We start from the raw sequence: 23,845 nt of genomic DNA on the forward strand, positions 1-23,845 counted from the left end.
GCATCTAGGGCCGCCGGAAGCTGCCGCAGGCGTCGGAAGTCATGCCTCGGCTTCCGCCCCGCATCCCCGTGGGGTCCAGGCGCCTCTACTCAGTAGCCGACGTCCCCACCCTGGTCGCCTACTCTTGCCGCAGAGCGGGTTGCGAGAGGTGGCCTCGGTGGTCGTATCTACTCACCGGCGGGGTGCTCTGAGTCCATCTGCCCCACAGCCCGGCAGCCGGGGCGGGAGGACAGCGAGCCCGGGGCGGGGTCCGCCCGAGTCCTGAGACCCCGGGCCGCCTGCGCTCGTGGCCGCTCTGCCTGCGGCGCGGGAGCCTGCGGGGACGGCGCCGTCAGCATTCAGCTCCTCCGCAGTGACTCACCCGCATCCCGAAGCTTTTGATCACCATTGGCTGGGAAGGAAAAACAGAATCAGCTGTTCCCTGGGAAGGTGGGACTTGAGCCGCTTTTTTCCTAGAATCTAGGTTGGAAACGCCGCATGATGGTCTTTACGTAAACAGCCGTTTCTCCGCTCTGCAGAAAGCTCTAACTGCGCCTTTGAAGCCCGTCTAGAGTAAATATACAGCGTGAAAGCATTTTTTTTTCTGTGTAGGTCAACATTCCTGCAACTTCCTTTAAACGTGAAGCTCAAGGCCGGGCGCGGTGTCTTACGCCTGTAATCCCAGCAATTTGGGAGGCCGAGGCCGGCGGATCACGAGGTCAGGAGTTCGAGACCAGCCTGGCCAACATGGTGAAACCCGGTCTCTACTAAAAATAGAAAAATTAGTCGGGCGTGGTGGCGCGCGCCTGTAGTTCCAGCTACTCGGAAGGTTGAGGCAGGAAAGTCACTTGAACCCGGGAAGCGGAGGTTGCCATGAGCCAAGATCAGGCCACTGCACTCCAGCCTGGCAACAGAGTGAGACTCCGTCTCAAAAAGAAGAAAAAATTAAGCTCAAGATGAAGAGTCAGAAGCGGTAACTTGTTTGTTGCACGAGAATCAAATTTAACATTATATTTAGGGGATCCAGATAACCAAAAAAATAAAAAATAAACGTATTTCTGCATTGAGTATATTAATAAAACTTTATCACTAAAAACAGTTCTCTAAGAGGAACGCCAAGGAAAAAATATTTGACATTTTAGAGAAGTCATTTTTTAAACTTTTAGAGGTTGTGACATTTAAGTAACAAATGTTTATTTAGCACCCGGTATGCAGACATTCTGCTGGGCATGGCAGCAAAGAGAAAGCTTTGTAAATCGCAGTGTCTCATCTAACCCACATTATAATAGGTGGTTTTATTTTGCAGTCAGATAACGCTTAGGATATCATTAATACAATGTTTTAATTTGATATATTTAGGATTCCACAAAAGTCACTGAAAATAACTGAGTGCATGACATGTCACAAAACCAAGGGAAAGAAATGAACATTTTTTTGAGAGCCAGTCACTTTACATCTTTTGTAACTAATGTAATCTCCAAAAGAATCCAGTAAAGTAGAAGTTATTATTCTAAATTGAATTTTAAGTATGAGAATGTTTAAATAACTTGTCAAAAGTCAAAAAGATAATCCTGCAGTCCGGCAAAGACTAAAGGCTGACGTCAGAGCCCATGTTCTTTTCACTACCCATGCTAGGGATGCAGTAACAAAATACTGCAAACTAGGCAGCTTGAACAAATTTATTGTCAGAGGTCTGACTGGAAGTCCAAGATGAAGGTGTTGGCAGGATTGGTTCCTTCTGAGAGCTGTGATTGGAGCCTGTAATGCTTCTCAACTTCCAGGCATTCCTTGGCTTGTGGCAGCATACCCAGTCTTCATATGATGTTTTCCATGTCCATATCTGTCTGCACACTTTGTGTTCTTTTTTTTTTTTTTTTTTTTTTTTTTGAGATGGAGTTTCGCTCTTGTTACCCAGGCTGGAGTGCAATGGCGCAATCTCGGCTCACCGCAACCTCCGCCTCCTGGGTTCAGGCAATTCTCCTGCCTCAGCCTCCTGAGTAGCTGGGATTACAGGCACGCGCCACCATGCCCAGCTAATTTTTTAAATATTTTTAGTAGAGACAGGGTTTCACCATGTTGACCAGGATGGTCTCGATCTCTTGACCTCATGATCCACCCGCCTCGGCCTCCCGAAGTGCTGGGATTACAGGCTTGAGCCACCGTGCCGGGCACTTTGTGTTCTTTTTATAAGGGCATCAATCATATTGGAGTAGGAGAGGCCCTACTCTGATCTCAGGTTAACTAATCATAGCCACAACAACCATATTTCCAAATAAGGTCACATTCTGAAATACTGGAAGTGAGGTCTTAAACACATGAACTGAAGAGTTGGGACACAGTTTAACCCATAACACACTGTTTCCTGAAATAACTGTCCAATGTAATTTTTTTGAAAGATACAAAAACTAGCCAAAATTATAAAAGGTTACGATTGCAATCCTGGTATCCAATTACATGCTCCCTCCTACAGAAGCTGCAGGGAATCCTGTCTGACAAAACCAGTTTCTATCTTGTTACATGTCCATGTATGCAAAATACATGTACTTTATTTGTCCCTGCCGTAGGGCAACAATGCTGAATTTAGTAAGACTCATTTAGGAGCATGGTTTGATAGAGAATTAAGATTTACTAGATATTCTCTCATAGTCCTCATTACTGATTATTTTAACTGTGCCTCAAACACTTGGGTAGTTAGTACACTCTATTGTTATAAGCTGGTTGCCATGTTGCTTCATAATCATTCTCAAGTTTGTGTGTGTGTGTGTATACATGTGTGTATGTCATAACAGGCATACCTGTTTTAGTGTGCATCACTTTATTGCACTTCACGGGTATCATGTTTCTTACAAAGTGGAGATTTGTGGCAGCCCTTCATGGAGCAAGTCTTTCAGCACCATTTTTCCAATAGTACATGCTCACTTCATGTTCTGTGTCACATCTTGGTAATTCTTGGAATGCTTCAAATGTTTTCTTTTTTTTTTTTGAGGTGGAGTTTCGCTCTTGTTACCCAGGCTGGAGTGCAATGGCACGATCTCGGCTCACCGCAACCTCTGCCTCCTGGGTTCAAGCAATTCTCCTGCCTCAGCCTTCTGAGTAGCTGGGATTACAGGTACGCGCCACCATGCCCAGCTAATGTCTTGTATTTTTAGTAGAGACGGGGTTTCACCATGTTGACCAGGATGGTCTCAATCTCTTGACCTCGTGATCCACCCGCCTCGGCCTCCCAAAGTTTGGCTTGAGCCACCGCGCCCGGCCTCAAATGTTTTCTTTATTATATCAGTTATGGTGATCTGTGATTAGTGATCTTTGATATTACTGTCGAAATTATTTGGGGAGGCACCAAGAACCACCCCTGTATAAAACAGCAAACTGAGTCAGTAAATGTTAGATGTATTCTGACCACTCCACTGACTAGTTGCCTCCCTATCTCGCTCCATCTACTCAGATCTCCCTGTCCTTGAGACACAGCAATACTGAAATTAGGGGCCCGGCCTGCTGGGGGTTCATGCCTGTAGTCCCAGCTACCTGGGTGACTAAAGCAGGAGGATTGCTTGAGCCCAGGAGTCTGAGGTTGCAGTGACCCGTGATCACACCACTGCACTCCAGCATGGGCAGTAAAGCAAGACCCCAAATCAAAAAAATTAGGGCAATTAATAGCCCTAAAATAGCCAATAATTGTTTTGTAAAAGAATGAGTTGCACATCTCTTACTTTAAATCAAAAGCTAGAAATAATTAAACATAGTGAGGAAGGCATGTTGAAACAGCCAAATTGTAAATGCAAACGAAAAGTTCTTTCAGGAAATTTGAAGTGCTCCTCCAGTGAACACACAAATGATTAAAAATATGAAACAGCTTTATTGATGATATGCAGAAAGTTTGAGTGGTCTGTAAAGATTAATGCAACCACACTATTCCCTTAAACCAAAGCCCAATCCAGAGCAAGGCCCTAACTCGTCTGTTCTGTGAAGGCTGAGAGAAATAAGGAAGCTACACAAGAAAAATCTGAAGCTATCAGAGGTTGGTTCATGAGATGGAAGGAAAGAAGCTATCTCTATAATACAAAAGTGCAAGATAGGCCAGGCACGGTGGCCTATGCCTATAATCCCAGCATTTTGGGATGCAGGTGGATCCTTTGAGGTCAGGAATTCAAGACATGCCTGGCCGACATGGTGAAACCCTGTCTCCACTAAAAATACAAAAATTAGCTGGGTGTGGTGGCGCATGCCTGTAGTCCCAGCTACTCAGGAGGCTAAGGCAGGAAAATCACTTGAACCTAGGAGGTGGAGGGTGCAGTAAGCTGAGATCACACCATTGCACTCCAGCCTGGGTAACCAAGTGAGACTCCTACTCAAAAAAAAAGAAAGAAAGAAAAAAGTGCAAGTGTAAGTTAAAGCAGCAAGTCATCTCGGATCATCTAGGAGATCTACCTAAGATCACTGATGAAAGTGGCTATGCTAAGCATCCTTGTTTTGGGAAAAGATGCCACCTAGGACACTAATAGCTAGAGAGTCAAAGGCAGGCTTCAGAGCTCCAGTGGATGGGCTGACCCTTGCTAGGGGGCTAGTGTAGCTGGTGATTTTATGTTGAAGCCAATGCTCATTTACCATTCTGAAAATCATAGATAGGGCCCTTAATGCTGATATTTTCAGCCCACTGTTGAGACCTAGTGCTCAGGAAAAAAAAAAAATTCTTTTAAAATACTGGGCCGGGTGCGGTGGCTTACGTCTGTAATCCCTGCACTTTGGGAGGCCGAGGCGGGTGGATCACGAGGTCAAGAGATCGAGACCATCCTGGTCAACATGGTGAAACCCCATCTATACTAAAAATACAAAAAATTAGCTGGGCACAGTGGCGCATGCCTGTAATCCCAGCTACTCAGGAAGCTGAGGCAGGAGAATTGCCTGAACCCTGGAGGCGGAGGTTGCGGTGAGCCAAGATCGCGCCATTGCACTCCAGCCTGTGTAACAAGAGCGAAACTCCATCTCAAAAAAAAAATTAAATAAATAAAATATTACTGCTGATTTACAGCACTCCTGTTCACCCAAGAGCTCTGATGGAGATGTACAAGGAGATTCATGTGGATTTCATGCCTGCTAACAAAACATCCTTTCTGCAGCCCAAGGATCAAGGAGTCATTTTGATGTTCAAGTTTCTTTATTTAAGAAATACATTTTGTAAGGCTATTGCTGCCTGAAGATGTAATTGAATCAGTGCAATAGCATAATAGAACTTGAATGGATAAGCAGTTGCTTCTTGTGGATGAGCAACGAAAGTAGTTTCTTGAGATGGAACCTAATCCTGGTGAAGATGTGAACACTGTTGAAATGACAACAAAGGATTTAGAATACTCCATAGACTTAGTTTATGAAGCAGCAGCAGGGTTTGAGAAGACTGACTCCAATTTTGAAAGTTTTCCTTGGGTTAAATGAAATCTTTCATGAAAAGAAGAGTCAATCAATGTGACAAATTTCATTATTGTCTTATTTTAAGAAGCTGCCACAGCCACCCCAAGTTTCAAGCACCAACTTGGTCAATAGCCATCAACATCAAGGCAAAAATTCGCTGCCAATAAAAAGATTATGACTCACTGAAGGCTCAGCTGATTGTTAGCAATGAAAAAAATATGTTAATTTTAATAATCTCAACCATTCAGAACTAATCTTTTTAATATTCTCTATGGCAAAATGGGAAATACACACAAAGCACTTCTGCTACATACTGAATTATGATTGTTGTCTCCAGTAAAAAAAACTTGTGGGAACATTTTGAGTTGTAAGCTTAACTAGCTAGCTGCTTTTTTCATGTAGTACCACTTTTAATGGATATAACTGACAGATAAACAGGTATTCAAAACTAGGTTTTTGGCAGACATTTTCGTGAAAATATGTTCATGCCAATTCAAGGAACGTAATTCTCAGTACTTGTGGACAATGTTTGAATTTTCATGCAAAAATTCAAATTTTAAGAACTTGGCAGCTTCTGAATACTTAAAAACTTTTCTGATGAGATTACTAGTGATATTAACAAATGTGATTGTTCAATATCAAATAATGAAATGTGTTAACATTTGGAAGAACTGTTTAATTCAGTAAATCACTATTTTCCAAATGAGCATTGCATGACATTGCAACATCATGCACAGGAAAATAAGCATTCAAAGTACAGTCAAAAATCTATGAATTTTAATGTAACAAGAGTATAAAATGTCCATTAAAGTGGTTTCACATTCCAAATAGTAACTGGAAAATCCACCACTTATGTTTTGGTGTAGTAGTATCAAAAAAGAATAACCAAGATCGTTTGAAAAGGCTATTAAAAAGTACTTCTCAATTTTCAAACTGCATACAGCAGGTACTCATTCGTTTCTTTGTAACACTGGTGAGAAAAGACTCCCTTGGAGGGGTGATGTCGGTGTGCTGTTTACGTGTTCTCCCCACACCTGCATGGGTTTTCTCTGGGTACTGCAGTTCTTGCCACATGCAAAAGGTGTGCACGTCAGGTGAACTGGTGTGTCTTCACTGTCCGGGTCTGAGTGTGCGTGTGTGAGTGGCCCTGTGATGGAATGGCATCCTGTCCAGGGCTGGTTCCCTCTTTGTGCCCTGAGCTGCTGGAATAGGCTTCAGACACACACGACCCAGAACTGGAATTAAGTAAATAATTATCTTACTTTTTAGTAAATATCTTGTTTTTTAGTAATCTTTCTTAAATGCATGTATAGCTCACATTACAATGTTTAATATGAGAATAGTTTGGTCTTTAGAAGCTTAGTGATTTTTTTTTTCCTTGGCGGAGGTTGCAGTCAGCCGAGATCGTGCTACTGCTCTCCAGCCTGGGCGACAGAGCGAGACTCCGTCTCAAAAAAAATAAAAATACTATAAAATTAGCCCGGCGTGGTGGCGAATGCCAGAAGTCCCAGCTACTTGGGACGCTGAAACAGGAGAATCGCTTGAACCCGGGAGGCAAAGGTTGCAGTGAGCTGAGACTGCACCAGTGCACTCCAGCCTGGGCAACAAGAGCGAAACTCTCAAAAAAATTTAGAATGCCTTGTCAGGTACCCCAAAGGCAAACACTCCCAACACAGCGTGTAATGCCCACCCCTCCCGCGGCTCTGCTCTGCCTTCGTCCTGGTCGCAGACGCTTCAGAACGGCCACCATTCTAGACGTGCAGGGTCTAGCCCTGCAGACAAACCCAGCAGTCACAGCGGCGGAACTCGAGATGCGGACGCACAACCAGCCCGTCAGCAGTGATGTCCCGCCTTTCCTCCGTTGCCATTGGTCCAGCCACGCAGGGGCCCCACCCATAGGACACCAAGCTTCGGGTACTGGGCTCGGCGCGCCGGTGATTTCCGACTGGGAGGGCCCAGCTCCAAGGAGCGTGAGCGTCGGGACGCCTGACGCCGGCACGCACCCTTCACAGCGCCTCCTACTCGCCGGACTGGATCGAAAGCTTGATTGGCGACTGAGGTGGCCTCGGGCACCGTCTAATCGCGGGACGCTGCCTCTGTGGAACGGGGGTGGCCCTCGCGGGCGGCCAGTCCCGAAGCACGCGGCACACCTTCCCAGTGCTTCATTCGTCTGCGGATGCCACAGGCCAGGGAGGTGGTGTCACCGCGCGACGGCCTGGCGAGATTGTGACTTCAGGCGCGTATGAGCGCCGATTGGCCGGGCGATGTGGCGCGGACTGGCGCTTGGGAGGGCGATTGGCTGCGTGGCCCGGGGGTGGGGCCAGTGGGCGGTGCGCGCCACGGACAGCGCTCAAAGTCTGCGCGCTCGGGGGCCGGTGGTTGTCCGGGTCCGGAGGACGCTCAGGTATTGGGGATCTGCAGCTGGGTTCGGGAGACCGGGGCGGGGCGGGGAGGTCTCGGCGCGGCGGCATGGACGGCTGGGGGCGGCGGCGTGGGTCACCGGAGGTGGAGCGAGGCCGAGCTCTCCCGGGTTGTGGTGGGCGCCCGCGCCCTGTGGAAGGCGGAGACGTTACCGTTCTTTGTCAGTAGAAAAGATCATCGTCTACGCACAGTCAGCTGAGGTTTAGGAACGCGTGGAATCGGAAACCGAATCTGAAGAGATTACGAATTGCGAGTTCCTCTTAGAGAATTCAGAAACAAGAGTAGACAGCATCGTCAGAAACATGAGCGTAACGGCGCCGGTCTCCCCGTTCCGAGTACACATGGGTCTGTGCGAAGGGGTGACGGGAACACACTCAAGGATGCTCTTGGGAAAGGAACAGGAGAAGAGATGGGGAACATGCATAGATGGAACCAGATCTTTTTCTTAGGTTGGGTGATGTGTTCCCGCGTCTGCTACACAGCATTATCTTCAAACGCATAAGAAGACGTATTCGTTTTATCTTGTGATTAAGAAGTTTAGTCTTAAAATCTGAATTCTGAAAACCCTGAAAGCAGTTGTCATTGCAGGGGGGCGGTGGTGCACACCTGTAATCCCAGCACTTTGGGATGCGGGGACTGAAGGATCGCTTGACCCCGGGAGGGGCAGGCAGAGGCTGCAGTGTGCCTAGATCACGCCACTGCACTCCAGCCTGGGCGACAGACATAGCAAGACCCGGCCCTATCACCCCAAAAAAAACAGTCACGTCAAAAAGTCTAGTAATTAATAGTAACGAAATCTATCTTAGTGGTCACTAATAAACAGTTGGCCCACTGTATCTTTGGAGTCCATATCCATGGATATAACCAACTGCACATTATAAAATATTTTTTTTAATTTATCTGTACTGAATATATACAGACATTCTGTAAACTATACAGCGCAACTACTTAGCACTGACATGTTTTAGATATTATCTACAGATGATAATTTAACGTTCAGCCCGCATCACTTAAGAGAGATACTTTGGAGAAATTCATTGATAGATAATTTCACCATTGTGGAAACAGAGTGCACTGACACAGAACTAGACGGTGCAGCTGGGCTTTCTGGTGTATCCAGTTGCTCATAGGCTATTGCTCCTGTTGCTTCAGGCCTAAATCTGGACAGCGTGTTACTGTGTAGAATAATCTGGGCAGTTGTAACTGTAAATACAGCAGCAAGTTCTATAAATACAGCTACAAGTATTTCTGTATCTAAACATAGAAAAGGTGATGTGCTAGGATGTCTCAATGGTTACAACATCATTAGGCAATAGGAATTTGTCAGTTCTGTTATAATTTTATGAAACCACTGTAATATATGCAGTCCTGTACTTTACAGAAACACCATCATATGACAAGTCTGTATACAATAGGATATACACAGGTGATACACAAATACTATTGCATTTTATATCTGGAACTTCAGCATCCTCAAATTTTGGTAGCTGTGGGAGGTCCTGCAACCAACCCCCATAGATACCAAAGGATGACTGTATATGAAACTAGCCCATAGAAGTTGGAAATAGGCCAGGCGTGGAGGCTCACACCTGTAATCCCAGGACTTTGGAGGCTGAGGCAGGCAGATCACCTGAAGTCAGGAGTTCAAGACCAGCCTGCCCAACATGATGAAACCCCATCTCTACTAAAAATACAAACAATTAGCTGGGCATGGTGGCAGGCATGTGTAATCCCAGCTACTTGGGAGGCTGAGGCAGGAGAATCACTTGAACCTGGGAGGTGGAGGTTGCAGTGAGCTGAGATTGCACCATTGCATTCTAGCTTGGGCAGCAAGAGCGAAACTACGTCTCAAAAAAATTTTTTTGGAAATAATTTTTTTTTAATTGAGGCTAACTCTAAAGTGAACTTCCTTTTCACATTACTTTCTCTCCTGATTTGTTGTAATCATTAACCTTATTTCAGATTTTTTTGTATTAGATATCAATATCTCCATCATCACTGACTCCTGACATATGCATACACACACACACACACCCCAGATCCTATGTGAGTTTAGAACTTTGTATTAAGTAGCTGTTTAAACACTTTGTATACATGCTGCAGTATGCTTGAACTCTGTTGAAAGTATTTCAGTAGGAGTAGGCCAAATGTGATGGCTCAGGCCTATAAGCCCACACTTTGGGAGGCCAAGACAGGCAAATCAACTGAGGTTAGGAATTGGAGATCAGCCTGGCCAGCATTGTGAAACGTCATCTCTACTAAAAATATATAGATTAGCCAGGCATGGTGGTGCAGGCCTGTAGTCCTAGCTACTCAGGAGGTCAAGGCAGGAGAACCCAGGAGGTGGATGTTGTGAGCCAAGATTGCGCCATTGCACTCCAGCCTGGGTGACAGAACAAGACTCCATCTCAAACAGAAAAGTATTTCAGTAAAATCTATATATTTGAAATAGAGTCACATAGAAAGTAGAGCACGTGGGATCTTCAAAATATATTGTGTAGAAAAATCAAGAAACAGCCAGGCGCAGTGGCTCATGCCTGTAATCCCAGCACTTTGGGAGGCCGAGGTGGGTGGATCACGAGGTCAAGAGATCGAGACCATCCTGGTCAACATGGTGAAACCCCGTCTCTACTAAAAATACAAAAAATTAGCCTTTCCAGCTCCGACCCCGGACCCTACAGTCGTCGCGATGTTGAGGTCTAAGAAGAACCGGATTGCCATTTATGAGCTCCTTTTTAAGGAGGGAGTCATGGTGGCCAAGAAGGATGTCCACATGCCTAAGCACCCAGAGCTGGCGGACAAGAACGTGCCCAACCTTCATGTCATGAAGGCCATGCAGTCTCTCAAATCCCGAGGCTACGTGAAGGAACAGTTTGCCTGGAGACATTTCTACTGGTACCTTACCAATGAGGGTATCCAGTATCTCTGTGATTACCTCCATCTGCCCCCAGAGATCGTGCCTGCCACCCTACGCCGCAGCCGTCCAGAGACAGGCAGGCCTCGGCCTAAAGGTCTGGAAGGTGAGCGACCTGCAAGACTGACAAGAGGGGAAGCTGACAGAGATACCTACAGACGGAGTGCTGTGCCACCTGGTGCTGACAAGAAAGCCGAGGCGGGGGCTGGGTCAGCAACCGAATTCCAGTTTAGAGGCGGATTTGGTCGTGGATGTGGTCAGCCACCTCAGTAAAATTGGAGAGGATTATTTTGCATTGAATAAACTTACAGCTAAAAAAAAAAAATTAGCTGAGCATGGTGACATGTGCCTGTAATCCCAGCTACTCAGGAGGCTGAGGAGAGGCGGAGGTTGCGGTGAGCCGAGATCGCGCCATTGCACTCCAGCCTGGGTAACAAGAGCGAAACTCCGTCTCAAAAAAAAAAAGAAAAATCAAGAAACAAAAAAATAATAATTCATTCAGAAATAAAGGGGAGGAAAATAGAGAAAATAAAAAACTTCAAAGTTGTGCTATGTAACAGTGCTCTGAAGGATACAAAAGTTAGAGAGCGTAGAAGCTGCTGGATATAGATGTGTAAGTGAATCACAATACAGAAATACTGTAGTAAGTGCTTTATGTTTAAATCACTTGGGCGGGATTAACTGGGACTCAGAAAATTAATGCTTGATGCACTAAGGTAGAGATGGGCCAACTATGGCCCACAGGCCAAATCTGGCCTGCTGCCTGTTACATCCTATGAGATGAGGGGTTTTCTCACTTTTAAATGGCTGGAGAAAAACTAAAATATTTTGTGACACATGAAAATTAAATGTAATTCAGATTTCGATGTCCACAAATAATGGCAAGCACCCACACTCAGTTTACATATTGCCCGTGACTATTTTATTGTTACCAAGCAGAGGTGATACTACCTGGCCCTTTATAGAAGAAAACTTGCCAAGCACTGCCTTAAAGCATCTGTTGAATATAATGAATTAAGTTTTCTCCTGTTTAACTAGAATTGTATTAGCTAAGTACTGCCCTGGGGGAAATTTACAAGACTCATGCAAATCATTTTTCTGTTCAGGAGCTTGGGTTGAGAAAAACTGAATTAAATCTTACTGTGTCATTGGTAGGAGGGTTACTGAATGTATGACACATGAATTGTGCCTTGAAAAAATGGACTTTGACCAAGATTGGCCTGTGACATTCTTGAGCAACTATGCAGAGACAAGCAGTGGGAAAAACATTCAGGATAGTGATGGGAGCACATTATAGAGATGACAGAAGCTGGTATGGAAAAACAGGATGGAAAGTTAGGTTGGGGCCAAACCAGGGAAGAAAAGTACACTGGAGAAAGGATTGAGTATCAAGTGCTGCAGAGGATCTCGGATGCAGAGTAGAATGTTGAGCATGGCGTTTAGGAGCACGGCTATGGTAAAAGGCCAGCTGTGAAGCCTGCAGGAGCAATGATGACTGAGAGCGCTGTGCAGGTGGCTGGCAGTGTTCTTGGGGTCCCTATGAGGATGCAGAGTGGTACAACTGCAAATGGGGAAGCTGTGTAATTATTTTTCTGACATTCAGAAAAATATATGATGGCCTTTCTCCTTTCTTTCAGTATTAGTGTTCTAGGACAGATCAGACATTTTGTAATGATGCCTGAAATAAACACTGACCACCTCGATGAGCAACAGGTTCAACTCCTGGCAGAGATGTGTATCCTTATTGATGAAAATGACAATAAAATTGGGGCTGAGACCAAGAAGAATTGTCACCTGAATGAGAACATTGACAAAGGTACTGTTTTGAAATATTCTTTGTTATAAAGCGATGTGTGTAGGCATACCCAATTTGCTGAGAAGAACACTGGGTTCAAGGCAGTGCAGTCTTTAATTAAATACTATATCTTCTCTTTGGTGCCAGTTTGTTAAATAGTGTAGTCATAGCATCTTCTTTGCTGTTCCTGTTACAGCGATTTCTCTTCACATTATGCCTTTTACTCGGCTTCTTCAGAGTTATTCTGGATTCATAAAAGAAGAAGCAGACTAACCCTGACATGCAGCAGCAACCTAGCATCTAATCTTTCTATAGAATTGAGAGGGGCAGGCACCATGCAGGGAATCGGGTGCCTTCGCCACTTTCCGAGAATTGAAGGTCCTTGATAGGAAACTTGACTAAGGGAAGGGGCCACCAGCATCACCCTTTCCTTCACTTGACGGCCAACTTCCTGGCCCAGTGCAGCGCTCTTCCTCATCATAGCCATGCAGGGACTATGCATCCAGATAAACTGTGTGAAAAAGCAGAAGCAGCAGCAAGTGACTGATGTTATTCTGAACTGCAAGGAGAGAATTGGGCAAATAACTGATACTTAAGGCTAAATTAATTATTTCTTTTGCTTTCAGGATTATTGCATCGAGCTTTTAGTGTCTTCTTATTCAACACTGAAAATAAGCTTCTGCTACAGCAAAGATCAGATGCTAAGATTACCTTCCCAGGTTTGTACATTTAGTGTACAATATTTTGTTTGTACATTAATTTGACTTTTTAGGATTCTGAATTCCTGGAGCCAAGGTCAAAAAGGGAAATCCTGTGAATGGCATATTTTATATTCTACATAATAAAGTAAGTTTATACAATGAGTGCAACCTAATACAACAGCAATAAAGAATAAGAGCTAGTGAGCAATTGAGCAATGTGTATATATTTATATATTTTATCTTTAATCTATATTTTCTACACAATGTGATCTTTTTTGGTTAAAGAAGCATTAATAAGGAACTTACCTACAAATGAAGTCTGTCTCACAAAACAATTACTGATAGCCCATTATAACCGATTTTAGAATCCCTTTTTTTCTTTGAGATGCAGTCTTGCTCTGTTACTCAGGATACAGTGCAATGGCGCCATCTCGGCTCACTGCAACCTCTGCCTACTGTGTTCAAGCGATTCTCCTGCCTCAGCCTCCCAAGTAGCTGGGATTACAGGCGCGTGCCACCATGCCCAGCTAATTGTATTTTTAGTAGAGACAGGGTTTCACCATGTTGGTCAGGCTGGTCTTGAACTCCTTACCTTGTGATCTGCCTGCCTCAGCCTCCCAAAGTTCAGGGATTACAGGTATGAGCCTCCACACCTGGCCTGATTTTAAAATTGTTAAAAAATCATTTTATTTCGCCGGGCAAGGAGGCTTACGTCTGTAATCCCAGTACTTTGGGAGGCCAGGGCAGGCAGATCACAAGGTAAGGAGTTTGAGAACAGCCTGGCCAATATGGTGAAACCCCATCTCTACTAAAATACAAAAAATTAGCCAGATGTGGTGGTGCACACTGTAGTCCCAGCTACTCCGGAGGCTGAGCCAGGAGAATCACTTGAACTCGGAGCCAAAGGTCGCACCACTGCACTCCAGCCCAGGCAACAGCTAGACTCCATCTCAAAAAATAAATTATTTTATTTTTCTACTACTTATAAACTTTCCTGATCTTTCAGACCTACTTTGAAGAAAAGCTGATCTGTCTCTATTAACATTTTCCAGGTTGTTTTACTAATACTTGTTGTAGTCATCCATTAAGTAATCCAGGCGAGCTTGAGGAAAATGACGCCCTTGGAGTGAAGCGAGCAGCGCAGAGGCGGCTGAAAGCTGAGCTAGGAATTCCCTTGGAACAGGTAACTGGCTATACTACACAACCATACAAACTGAAACCTAAACATACTCTAAAAGGTTTTTTAATTAAATTTTTAAATTCAAACGTAGTTCTCTGCTTGGTAACCTCCTGAATTATGAGTTACTCCCACAAGCCATCTGGAGTAAAGATTATTTAAATTTTAATTTCTTTTTTTTTTTTTTTGAGATGGAGTTTCCCTCTTGTTACCCAGGCTGGAGTGCAATGGCACAACCTCGGCTCACCGCAACATCCGCCTCCTGGGTTCAGGCAATTCTCCTGCCTCAGCCTCCTGAGTAGCTGGGATTACAGGCACGGGCCACCATGCCCAGCTAATGTTTTCTATTTTTAGTAGAGATGGGGTTTCACCATGTTGACCAGGATGGTCTCGATCTCTTGACCTCGTGATCCACCCACCTTGGCCTCTCAAAGTGCTGGGATTACAGGCGTGAGCCACCGTAAATTTTAATTTCTTAATATAACTTGTCAAAACTTAGCTCAGTACTGGGTTGGATTGATCTGTTAACCACTATATAAGGTTGAATATTTCTATAATTGATCAAATCAAAGATGAATATTTTCAAATGAGTGTTAACAGCTCTGGCAGAATTTGACTAGTGGGTTTTCCAGTTTTCACCTGAATCCTTCTCCCCCCATCCAAAAAAGGTGAATATTTTCATTTGGAAATTCTTGGGAATGTGAATGATAAATCTAACTGGTTTAATTGAAATAATTTTTTTTCTTGGAATTGTCCCCCTTAAATAAGACTTGGATATAGAAAGTACTTCTTATCTGTAATCTCCAAAAGGCAGTCTTCAAATACGAAAAAGAAGAAAGTCACATTTTTAGTTTGAATGACTGCCCCTTTTTTTAATATTTAAAAAAATAAAAAACAACTTACCTGTTTGGTCCTACAGGAAAAAACATAGACACTTGAAATTAGTAATGTAATCTTTTTCCACATATAATATTAATATTTCCATATACTGATAGGAGAGTAACACTTTAAAAGTTATAATTCTAAAGTTATACTCCTGTTCAAGATACTGCTGTAATATGGTAAGCTGATTTTAGATTTTTTTTGTTATTGTGGCTGATGTTTTTATTATTATTATTTTTTAATGTCTTAGGTTCCTCCAGAAGAAATTAATTATTTAACACGAATTTACTACAAAGCTCAGTCGGATGGTATCTGGGGTGAACATGAAATTGATTACATTTTGTTTGTGAAAAAGAATGTAACTTTGAATCCTGATCCCAATGAGATTAAAAGCTATTGTTATGTGTCAAAGGAAGAACTAAAAGAACTTCTGAAAAAAGCAGCCAGTGGTGAAATTAAGATAACGCCATGGTTTCAAATTATTGCAGAGACTTTTCTCTTTAAATGGTGGGATAACTTAAATCATTTGAATCAGTTTGTTGACCATGAGAAAATACACAGAATGTGAATATGTAGGTGAGTGATTACTGAAAAATTTCTCTATTTAACAAACTTAGAATGACTTTTTCAGTTTAAATTTAGTTCACTATCATCAGTGTGATATATACACTGACACTTTATAACTTGTGTAGAAAAAACTAACACTTTTGTTTCACACACCCTGGATATGTGTTCTGTTTCTAAATGACATTTGTGAGAGATTATTGTAAAATGACAGAGATCAAATAGAAATTTAATCCGTGCAGACACATGCTTATGGCAAATTTGAACAAATGAGTGAAGCCCTGTGTTTTTAGTAAGCTGTGATAAACATTTCTGGAGCACTTGCTATTTGTCAGATACTTTGTGCCGCTAAATTTTTATCATAGTTCAGAAAAATGTGCAAAAGAAACTATTGCTTAGCTCCTTCAAAACAGTCCTAATTTAAAAAACAGTCCTAATTAACTTTCATATTAACAGATCAAACTAGCAGGGCAGGTTCAAGGGAAATTAAATAATGTGGACCCTAATTTGTATCATTCTGAGTTGATTGTGTGGTTTATTCATTCTGGAAATATGTTGATACTTAAAGTCAGCCATGGCTTTTGGTAAGTGATATTGATTACATTAAATCTTCTTTTATTTTATTTTATTTTTTTTATTGCATTTTAGGTTTTGGGGTACATGTGAAGAACATGCAAGCTAGTTGCATAGGTACACACGTGGCAGTGTCATTTGCTGCCTTCCTCCCCTTTCACCTGTATCTGGCATTTCTCCCCCTGCTATCTCTCCTCAGCTCCCCAACTCGCCACCCACTGCTGTCCCTCCCCTATAAATTTTCTTTTAAATAGTATTTGCCAGTTAGCAAAGTCTGTATTCTCAGAATTACAGTGGGCACAGAGGTATTCATAAAATGGGAATTGAGTTGCACTCAACAAAAATTGTTTAACCATGACCTGTTGACATTTGGGCTGGATAAAATCCTTGTGGTAGGGGTCCATCCTGTGCATTATAGGACGGTGAGTAGCATCCCTGGACAGCACAGCAGATGCTGTTGGCATCCCTCTCTGATGACACCCAGAATTATACCAGATGTTGCCAGATGCTCCTGGGGGCCAGAGTCAACGCCCAACTGAGAACCACTGTCCTACAGAGTCAGGCGATACTGTAGAGAGAAACAACAATGACAAAAGTCAGTGTTCATGTTAAATAGATTTAGATTATAGAATGTGTATATTAATGTTAAAAACTGTACCTTGATCAATGTACTTTTATAAACTTGCCATAGATATCAAATTTGAAATCTCAAGATAGCTTTATTATTCTTAAATGCTGTATAATAAAGAAAAAATGAAAATTTATTTCTTACAAAATTAAATGTTTGTTAAATTTAATAGAATTATTCGTTTATGGTTAACTTTGGACAATTTATAATTTCAGATAAGACTGTAGCACCTATTTTATTGAAAAGTAAAAAAATTGCATTTTAATACTGTGTCTAGTTTGTTAAAATTTTAATACACTAATGGGATATTGCCTATATAGTTTCCGTTGCATTTATACTATTGTTTCTAATTTTTTTAGTTTTATTTTCTAGGAAATTTTAGGCCAAAAGCCACATATAATTAGTTACATAATAACTGTGAAGTTGCCAGTGGCCACTGAATTGAACATCGGAGCCTTAGATAGACTCTTACTGGCACCTTGTAACTAGAGTTAGATATTACTGTTGCTACATTACTAGGATGCCATCCAGAAAATCGAAGTAGGAATGTTCTTTGACCTGACAAACTCCTTAGCTCTTTCATCTGGGCAGGGCGCGGTGGCTCACGCCTATAATCCCAGCACTTTGGGAGGCCAAGGCGGGTGGATCATGAGGTCAAGAGATCAAGACCATCCTGGTCAACAAGGTGAAATCCCGTCTCTACTAAAAATACAAAAATCAGCTGGGCATGGGGGTGTGCGCCTGTAGTCCCAGCTACTCGGGAGGCTGAGGCAGGAGAATTGCTTGAACCCAGGAGGCGGAGGTTGCGGTGAGCCAGCCCATTGCACTCCAGTCTGGGTAACAACAGCAAAACTTCATCTCAAAAAAAAAAACTCTTTCATCTTTTATAAAAAGGAGTATCTCTCTCTTAGACAAAGCTGCTTCTGACCCCAAAGGCAAATGTGTTGGTTTAGAACTCGAAAGCTAAATTATACCTAGAATTTTTTATTTCTGAATGTTTTAAATTCTTAGTCCTCAATATGTATACTTGTTTGATTCTGGTCAAACCATTGCCCACTCCTTTAAGGACAAAGTAGAGATGACTTTTTATAAAATTGCTATTTCTGTTTCCCTGCCTCTCTTATCAAGCAAACAAGACCAAAACAGAAAATGGTATAGTCGGAAGGAAGACACATTTTCTTCTTATTTGGCCCTGGCACCCGGGGTAAGTGCAGGTCGTTCCTCCAGTGGGTCTCTGCGGTGAGGAAGCTGCCCTGCACCTGCTCCCTGGCGGGTGCTTGTGCAGTGCTTTCATCATCCCACTTGGATCTGTCTGTTGGGCCCTCACTAGAGTTGGGAATTCCTCATGGGATGAGGAACTCTAGATCCCCGCTTGACCAATGGGATTTTCTTTTTATTATTTCGGATACACCTCTCCTTCACCCTTCCTCTCTGGGTGCTTTTTCAGCCCTAAGTCTGTACTTACACATTTTACAACATTTTATATCATGAACTAAAGTGTGTATTTGTGTGCATTCAGGTATCTTGACAACTTCCTTCTTTATAATTTTGACACATGCTTTATACTTACATATCATGTACATGCTTAAGACTCCCAAATGTAAATCTCCAGCATAGCATTCTCTCTGCTTTATATGCATATAGGTGAATGCGTAACTTATAGATCCAGAAAGTAGAATATAATTCGGCACTAAAAAGAAATGAGCTCTCAAGCCACAAAAAGACAGGGAGGAAACTTAGATGCATGTTGCTGAAAGAAGCATGAAAAGGCTACCCATCCTGAAGGAGTCCAGTTCTCCAACATTGCAGTAAAGGAAAAACTGGAATGTTGTAAAAAAAGCCAGGGGCCAGAGGGGAGGGAGAAATAATTGGGTAGGGCACAGGATTTTTAGCACAGTGAAACTCTTCTGCATGATACTCTAATGGTGGATATAGGTCATTATGCGTTCGTCAAACCTGTAGAACCTTGGTCCAACACCAAGAGCAAGCCTCATGTAAACTGGACACCGGGTGATAATGATATGCTGATGCACATCTATTGACTGTAAGAAATGGACCATTTTGATGGGGATATTGATAGTGGGAGAACCTGAGTGTGTGGAAGGGCAGTGGGTCTATGGAAACTCTGTACCACTCAATTTTGCTGTGAACCTGAACTGGTCTAAAGAATAAAATATATTAAAATTTGGGTGTTAAACACAAAAAGGGGCTTAACCTCATTAATCTCTGGGTAAATGCAAATGGGAACCCAAATTTAAAAGACTGACATTACCAAGTGTTGACAGGATATAAAGTAACTGCTAAGCAGCATGTATGCTGCTGTGGAGCTGTTGGACACTACTAAAGTCACACGAGTTGGACCTGGTGGGAGACAAATGTGGATGGTTTGGCCTTCTGTGGTTTCCGTTTTACTAATTTAGCAGAAAAGTAATTCAGCATTATTCTTGAGCTGGGAAATCACTGACACATTCATTGTTGCTTGGAGAAACTAGGTGTTTCCTAGATTTTCATGTGCTGCCCTATAAGGTGATGCAGTGTGGGTCCAGGGTGATGCTTGCTCATGGAGCTCTTTACTACATGTCCAGTCTCTAGCCTGGGGACACCCCTGCAGAACAGCCACAATGAGTACGTCAGCCTTGGTGTTCAGACCGTCGGATGCTGTCATGCTGCAGGAGCGATCCTGCTGTACACAGCAGTGTGAATAAATCCACAGAGCCAGTCTTGATTCAAAAGGCACATGTGATTCCAGTGAAATAAAAGTCAAAAACAGACAAAACCAATTAAGATGCAAGCCAGAACAGAGGCTACTTCAAGGGGGCACAGGGAGCTTTGTGAGATTGTAGAAGTATTCCCTGTGTTGGGCCGGGTGCGGTGGCTCACTATAATCCCAGCACTTTGGGAGGCTGAGGCGGGTGGATCATGAGGTCAAGAGATCAAGACCATCCTGGTCAACAAGGTGAAACCCCGTCTCTACTAAAAATACAAAAATTAGTCGGGCATGGTGGCACTTGCCTGTAGTCCCAGCTACTTGGGAGGCTGAGGCAGGAGAATTGCTTGAACCCGGGAGGCGGAGGTTGCAGTGAGCCAAGATAGCGCCATTGCACTCCAGCCTGGGTAACAAGCGAAACTTCATCTCAAAAAAAAAAAAAAAAGTATTCCCTGTGTTGATAGGGTGTTAATTACATGGGTGAATATGTTAGGATTGATCGAAACAATTTGTGCACTTTTAAGTGACAGCTTAACACAATATATAATCAGTGAGCTCTACAGAATATAGCACTGAGAGAATCAGTGGAGGCCAAGTGGCAACTCAGCTTGACAGGAATGGAAATGGGGGCACTTTTGGTCACCGCATCTTGGTATCAGAGTGGCAAGGAAAAGCAACGAAGACGCACCCTGCATGGGTTGGGGCTCCACTCAGAGAAGACAGCAAGGTCAGCTCCCACAGTGTGCATTGGTCCCTATGCCTGTGGGCCCCTCCTGGCAGCTGACGTGGCATTGGTTGACATGACACACTCTTGTGCTATAGGAAAAGAACTCTGTCCCCACCTCACGGGGGACAGAAGTGGCAGCTGGGTTACTCATGTGCTGCTTGATCACATGCCCTTACACAGATTAAAAGGAACACACAGTCTGAGCAGGAAAGGTTCCCAGGCCAGGTGACAGACCAGCTCCAGCTGTGAGGCCTTGCTTGCATCTCAGCATGTCCACATGCTTTTCCTTCGCCTGGAACCTGCATTCCCTTAGTCTGCACCTGGCTGAATGACTTGTTCTTAAACCCTTGGCTTAAATGTCATCTCAGATAATCCTCCCAGGACTTAAATCTGAATCACAAGCATGAAGTGGGAGCTCAGTGACTTTGAGTAAAATATGAAGGAAAAGCATATACTCAAGGATCCCATAAGGCTACATCACTTGTGCACAGACAGTGCCCTCTTAGCAGCCGTAACTCCGACATCAAAGGCTGTTCATGCTTCCCTTCAGATAATGGCAGGCCAGGTGGGCCAGGCAGTGGCACAACCCACCTCCCAAGAGCACCAGAAAAACAAAATCTAGGAGAAGAATGCTGCTTTTCCCAAGGGGCTTTGCCCAGTTCCAGTAAAAGAGCAGAGAGGCTGAGAAACAGGCAGTCCCAACAGTGCCTCTACTGGACAGGAACTGGGGAACAGAGACCAGGTGAGGGCTGCCGAGGGCAAGGCCCACCAGAGCTCCCCAGGCTTCACAAGCTGGGAAGAGGAATTTAGGGCCACCCTGGAACTGGCTCAAAATCTGTTTTTATTAGGAAAGTCTGAGATAGGTATTTCTCTAGTTCCTTGCAGAAAACCATTATCTGGAGAACAACAGCATGTCGCAGACTCCAAACAACCCCTATGGCTCTGTCATACACGGCATCCAGGGCTTGCTGGGTGTCCAGCTGGTGGGAGCCAGGCCAGCGCAACCAAGAGGCCAGCACACAAGAGCCAGCGGCAGTTAATGCGGGGCCCAGAGAACGTCGTCAGCAGCCACAAACCTCCGACACAAAGCTTAACATCAAAGAGATAAAGTCATGACGGTTTTGAGAGGAACTGGAAATTTATTTTTAAAGAATCAATAGGCCCGAATTTGAAGGATGCCCCTGAGAGTATGGACCCCAGCAGAGAATCACTGCTGGGGCCTCTGTATCTTATCACAGGAATTTTAGAACTGTGTCCAGGACATAGTTGGCATGCAATAATTCTTTGCTGAAGGGAGGAAAGTAGGAAGAGAAGATAGAACTGAATGTCTTACATGTGATTTTTTTTTTTTTTTTTAATACGGAGTCTTACTCTGTCGCCAGGCTGGAGTGCAATGGCGCAATCTCGGCTCACTGCACCCTCCGCCTGGGTTCAAGCGATTCTTCTGCCTCAGCCTCCCGAGTAGCTGGGACCACAGGCACATGCCACCACGCCCGGCTAATTTTTGTATTTTTAGTAGAGACGGGGTTTCACCATGGCCAGGATGATCTCCATCTCTTGACCTTGTGATCCATCCGCCACGGCCTCCCAAAGTGCTGGGATTACAGGCGTCAGCCACCGTGCCCGGCCACATGTGAATTTTTTATCCAGGAGGCTTGAGAGGTGGGCCAAGAGGCCTACGAAGGCCTATGTTCCTGGCTTTAGCCTGTTCGTTGAGCAAAGACAGACCTTTCTGTACCCAGGGAGAACTGCCCTTCTCAGTTTAATTATGGACAGTGTTCTTCACAGTCCTTATGTTACTTTCAGAAGGAAGAGAAGGAGACTTTGTAGACCTATTTAAGTAAGATCGAAAGATGCTTTTATCTAAAATCTTTCCCATTTTTATACTTCTGGCTAACAATATGAATTCTTAGAATTTTTGAAATTTACAACTTAACCATGACATGTGAACATCCTAAGGTACACACGTCGTTGGAAATATCCCATGGAGAAGCTACAATGAAAGCCATGACTCTCTAATCTGGCTCTGTGGCCAAAGTTTGAAGACTAATTTGAGAGACATAACCTGCTGGCTAGGAATGTAGTGGTTGATTCTTGTCCTAGGAAGCCCAAGGCGTGACATGGTGGCCCACTTCACAGGCAGCATGTTTACATATAAGTGATTTCAGGAGGCAAAAAGCAGATTACACTTTTAAAAGTAATGGCAAACTTCATTCTCAATTTAGGGTCTCAATAATTTACAAATTTATGTCTAGAGTTAATGGGCATAGACATTTACCCGGAAGAATTAAGAGGAGTATATATGCAGAGGGTAAGAAATAGGATCCCAATTCAGAGAAAAGGGACTTGTTCTCAGGGAACCAAGGCAGGGAAAGCTTAAGAATAAGTCTACAGGCCAGGCGCGGTGGCTCACGCTTGTAATCCCAGCACTTTGGTAGGCCAAGGCGGGTGGATCACGAGGTCAAGAGATCGAGACCATCCTGATCAACAAGGTGAAACCTCGTCTCTACTAAAAATATAAAAATTAGCTGGGCATGGTGGTGCGCACCTGTAGTCCCAGCTACTCGGGAGGCTGAGGCAGGAGAATTGCCTGAACCCAGGAGGTGGAGGTTGCGGTGAGCCGAGATCGTGCCATTGCACTCCAGCCTGGGTAACAACAGCGAAACTCCGTCTCAAAAAAAAAGGAATGAACTTACATTTCTTTCACATATATTGAACTCTTCACATTTTCTATTCTTTGTAAGATTTATCAAGCTGCTTTTCAAGACTTTGTCGATTTAATGCAAATTACCAAATTTAGTGGTGTAAGGTTTCCCTAATTTAGTGGTGTAACGTTTCTTAGTATGTTTTTAACATCTTCCTTTTTTTTTTTTTACACATTTTCTTTCCAAAATCTTTATCTCGCAATGGCATATGCAGAAGAAAATGGGATATCTCAAATATGGCAAGAACTGCATTAGATAGCTTTGGAATAAAAAATTTAAAAGCTTATAGTGATCCCAGCACTTCAGGAGGCCAAGACTAGCAAATCACTTGAGGAATCTGAGACTAGCCTGGGCGACATGGTGAAACCCATGTCTACAAAAAATATATATAAAAATTAGCTGGGCATGCTGGCTCACGCCTGTGATCCCAGCACTTTGGGAGGCCAAGGCAGGCGGATCACTTGAGGCAAGGAGTTTGAAACCAGACTGGGTGACATGTAATCCTAGTCTCCCAAAGTGCTAGGATTACAGGCATGAGCCACTGCACCGGCTACTATACTAATATATTTTTGATGCAAATTGAACTTTTCATTCAGGTATAAATAAGCGTGAGCTAAGTAAATGGTTAATAATAGGAGTTGACTTACATGCTTGCATTTATTTATT

General features: G+C 43.5%; 2 protein-coding genes, 2 long non-coding RNA genes and 2 pseudogenes across 8 annotated transcripts in view; 3 read left to right on the top strand and 3 right to left on the bottom strand.

Moving 5' to 3' along the window:
* The window catches only part of WDR37 (WD repeat domain 37), an 80,825-nt gene extending 80,466 nt beyond the window's left edge, over positions 1-359 (bottom strand). For both annotated transcript variants that reach the window (XM_035306769.3, XM_035306766.3), the window contains exon 1: positions 176-359. The gene's annotated coding sequence lies outside the window, so the exon portion shown is untranslated. The remainder of the gene's footprint in view (positions 1-175) is intronic.
* LOC144576874 (uncharacterized) lies at positions 32-1,042 on the top strand. The gene is made up of 2 exons (XR_013519510.1): positions 32-429; positions 592-1,042. It is a non-coding gene; the product is annotated as an uncharacterized LOC144576874 (long non-coding RNA).
* A 4,073-nt stretch (positions 1,043-5,115) lies between these two features.
* LOC144576875 (uncharacterized) lies at positions 5,116-7,559 on the bottom strand. The gene is made up of 2 exons (XR_013519511.1): positions 7,076-7,559; positions 5,116-5,296 (listed from the first exon to the last, which is right to left on the bottom strand). It is a non-coding gene; the product is annotated as an uncharacterized LOC144576875 (long non-coding RNA).
* Positions 7,329-17,305, top strand: IDI1 (isopentenyl-diphosphate delta isomerase 1). 3 transcript variants are annotated; one of them, XM_017974011.4, is made up of 5 exons: positions 7,329-7,789; positions 12,358-12,536; positions 13,142-13,234; positions 14,269-14,399; positions 15,526-17,305. In XM_017974011.4, exons 1-5 carry the CDS (start codon positions 7,650-7,652, stop codon positions 15,841-15,843), a joined length of 861 nt encoding a protein of 286 aa, XP_017829500.1. In that variant the 5' UTR covers positions 7,329-7,649; the 3' UTR covers positions 15,844-17,305. The 3 variants fall into 3 exon arrangements, with proteins under 3 accessions (XP_017829500.1, XP_035162662.1, XP_017829501.1); XM_035306771.3 differs by having other exon boundaries at positions 7,329-7,621; XM_017974012.4 differs by lacking the exons at positions 7,329-7,789; positions 12,358-12,536 and adding an exon at positions 8,218-8,287.
* Positions 10,458-11,229, top strand: LOC108592434 (small ribosomal subunit protein eS10 pseudogene; annotated as a pseudogene). Its single transcript, XR_013519508.1, has one exon. The product of XR_013519508.1 is annotated as a small ribosomal subunit protein eS10 pseudogene (transcript).
* Positions 12,511-13,109, bottom strand: LOC103794045 (uncharacterized protein IDI2-AS1-like; annotated as a pseudogene).
* Positions 17,306-23,845: the final 6,540 nt, after the last annotated feature.

The sequence above is a fragment of the Callithrix jacchus genome, chromosome 7, assembly GCF_049354715.1.
Source record: "Callithrix jacchus isolate 240 chromosome 7, calJac240_pri, whole genome shotgun sequence".
NCBI lineage: Eukaryota > Metazoa > Chordata > Mammalia > Primates > Cebidae > Callithrix > Callithrix jacchus.

Coding starts and splice junctions, on each gene's coding strand:
- IDI1 (XM_017974011.4), top strand. CDS start 7,650: ATGTGGCGCGGACTGGCGCTTGGGAGGGCGATTGGCTGCGTGGCCCGG. Junction 7,790..12,357: donor CGGGTCCGGAGGACGCTCAG/GTATTGGGGATC, acceptor CCTTTCTTTCAG/TATTAGTGTTCTAGGACAGA. Junction 13,235..14,268: donor TGCTAAGATTACCTTCCCAG/GTTTGTACATTT, acceptor AACATTTTCCAG/GTTGTTTTACTAATACTTGT.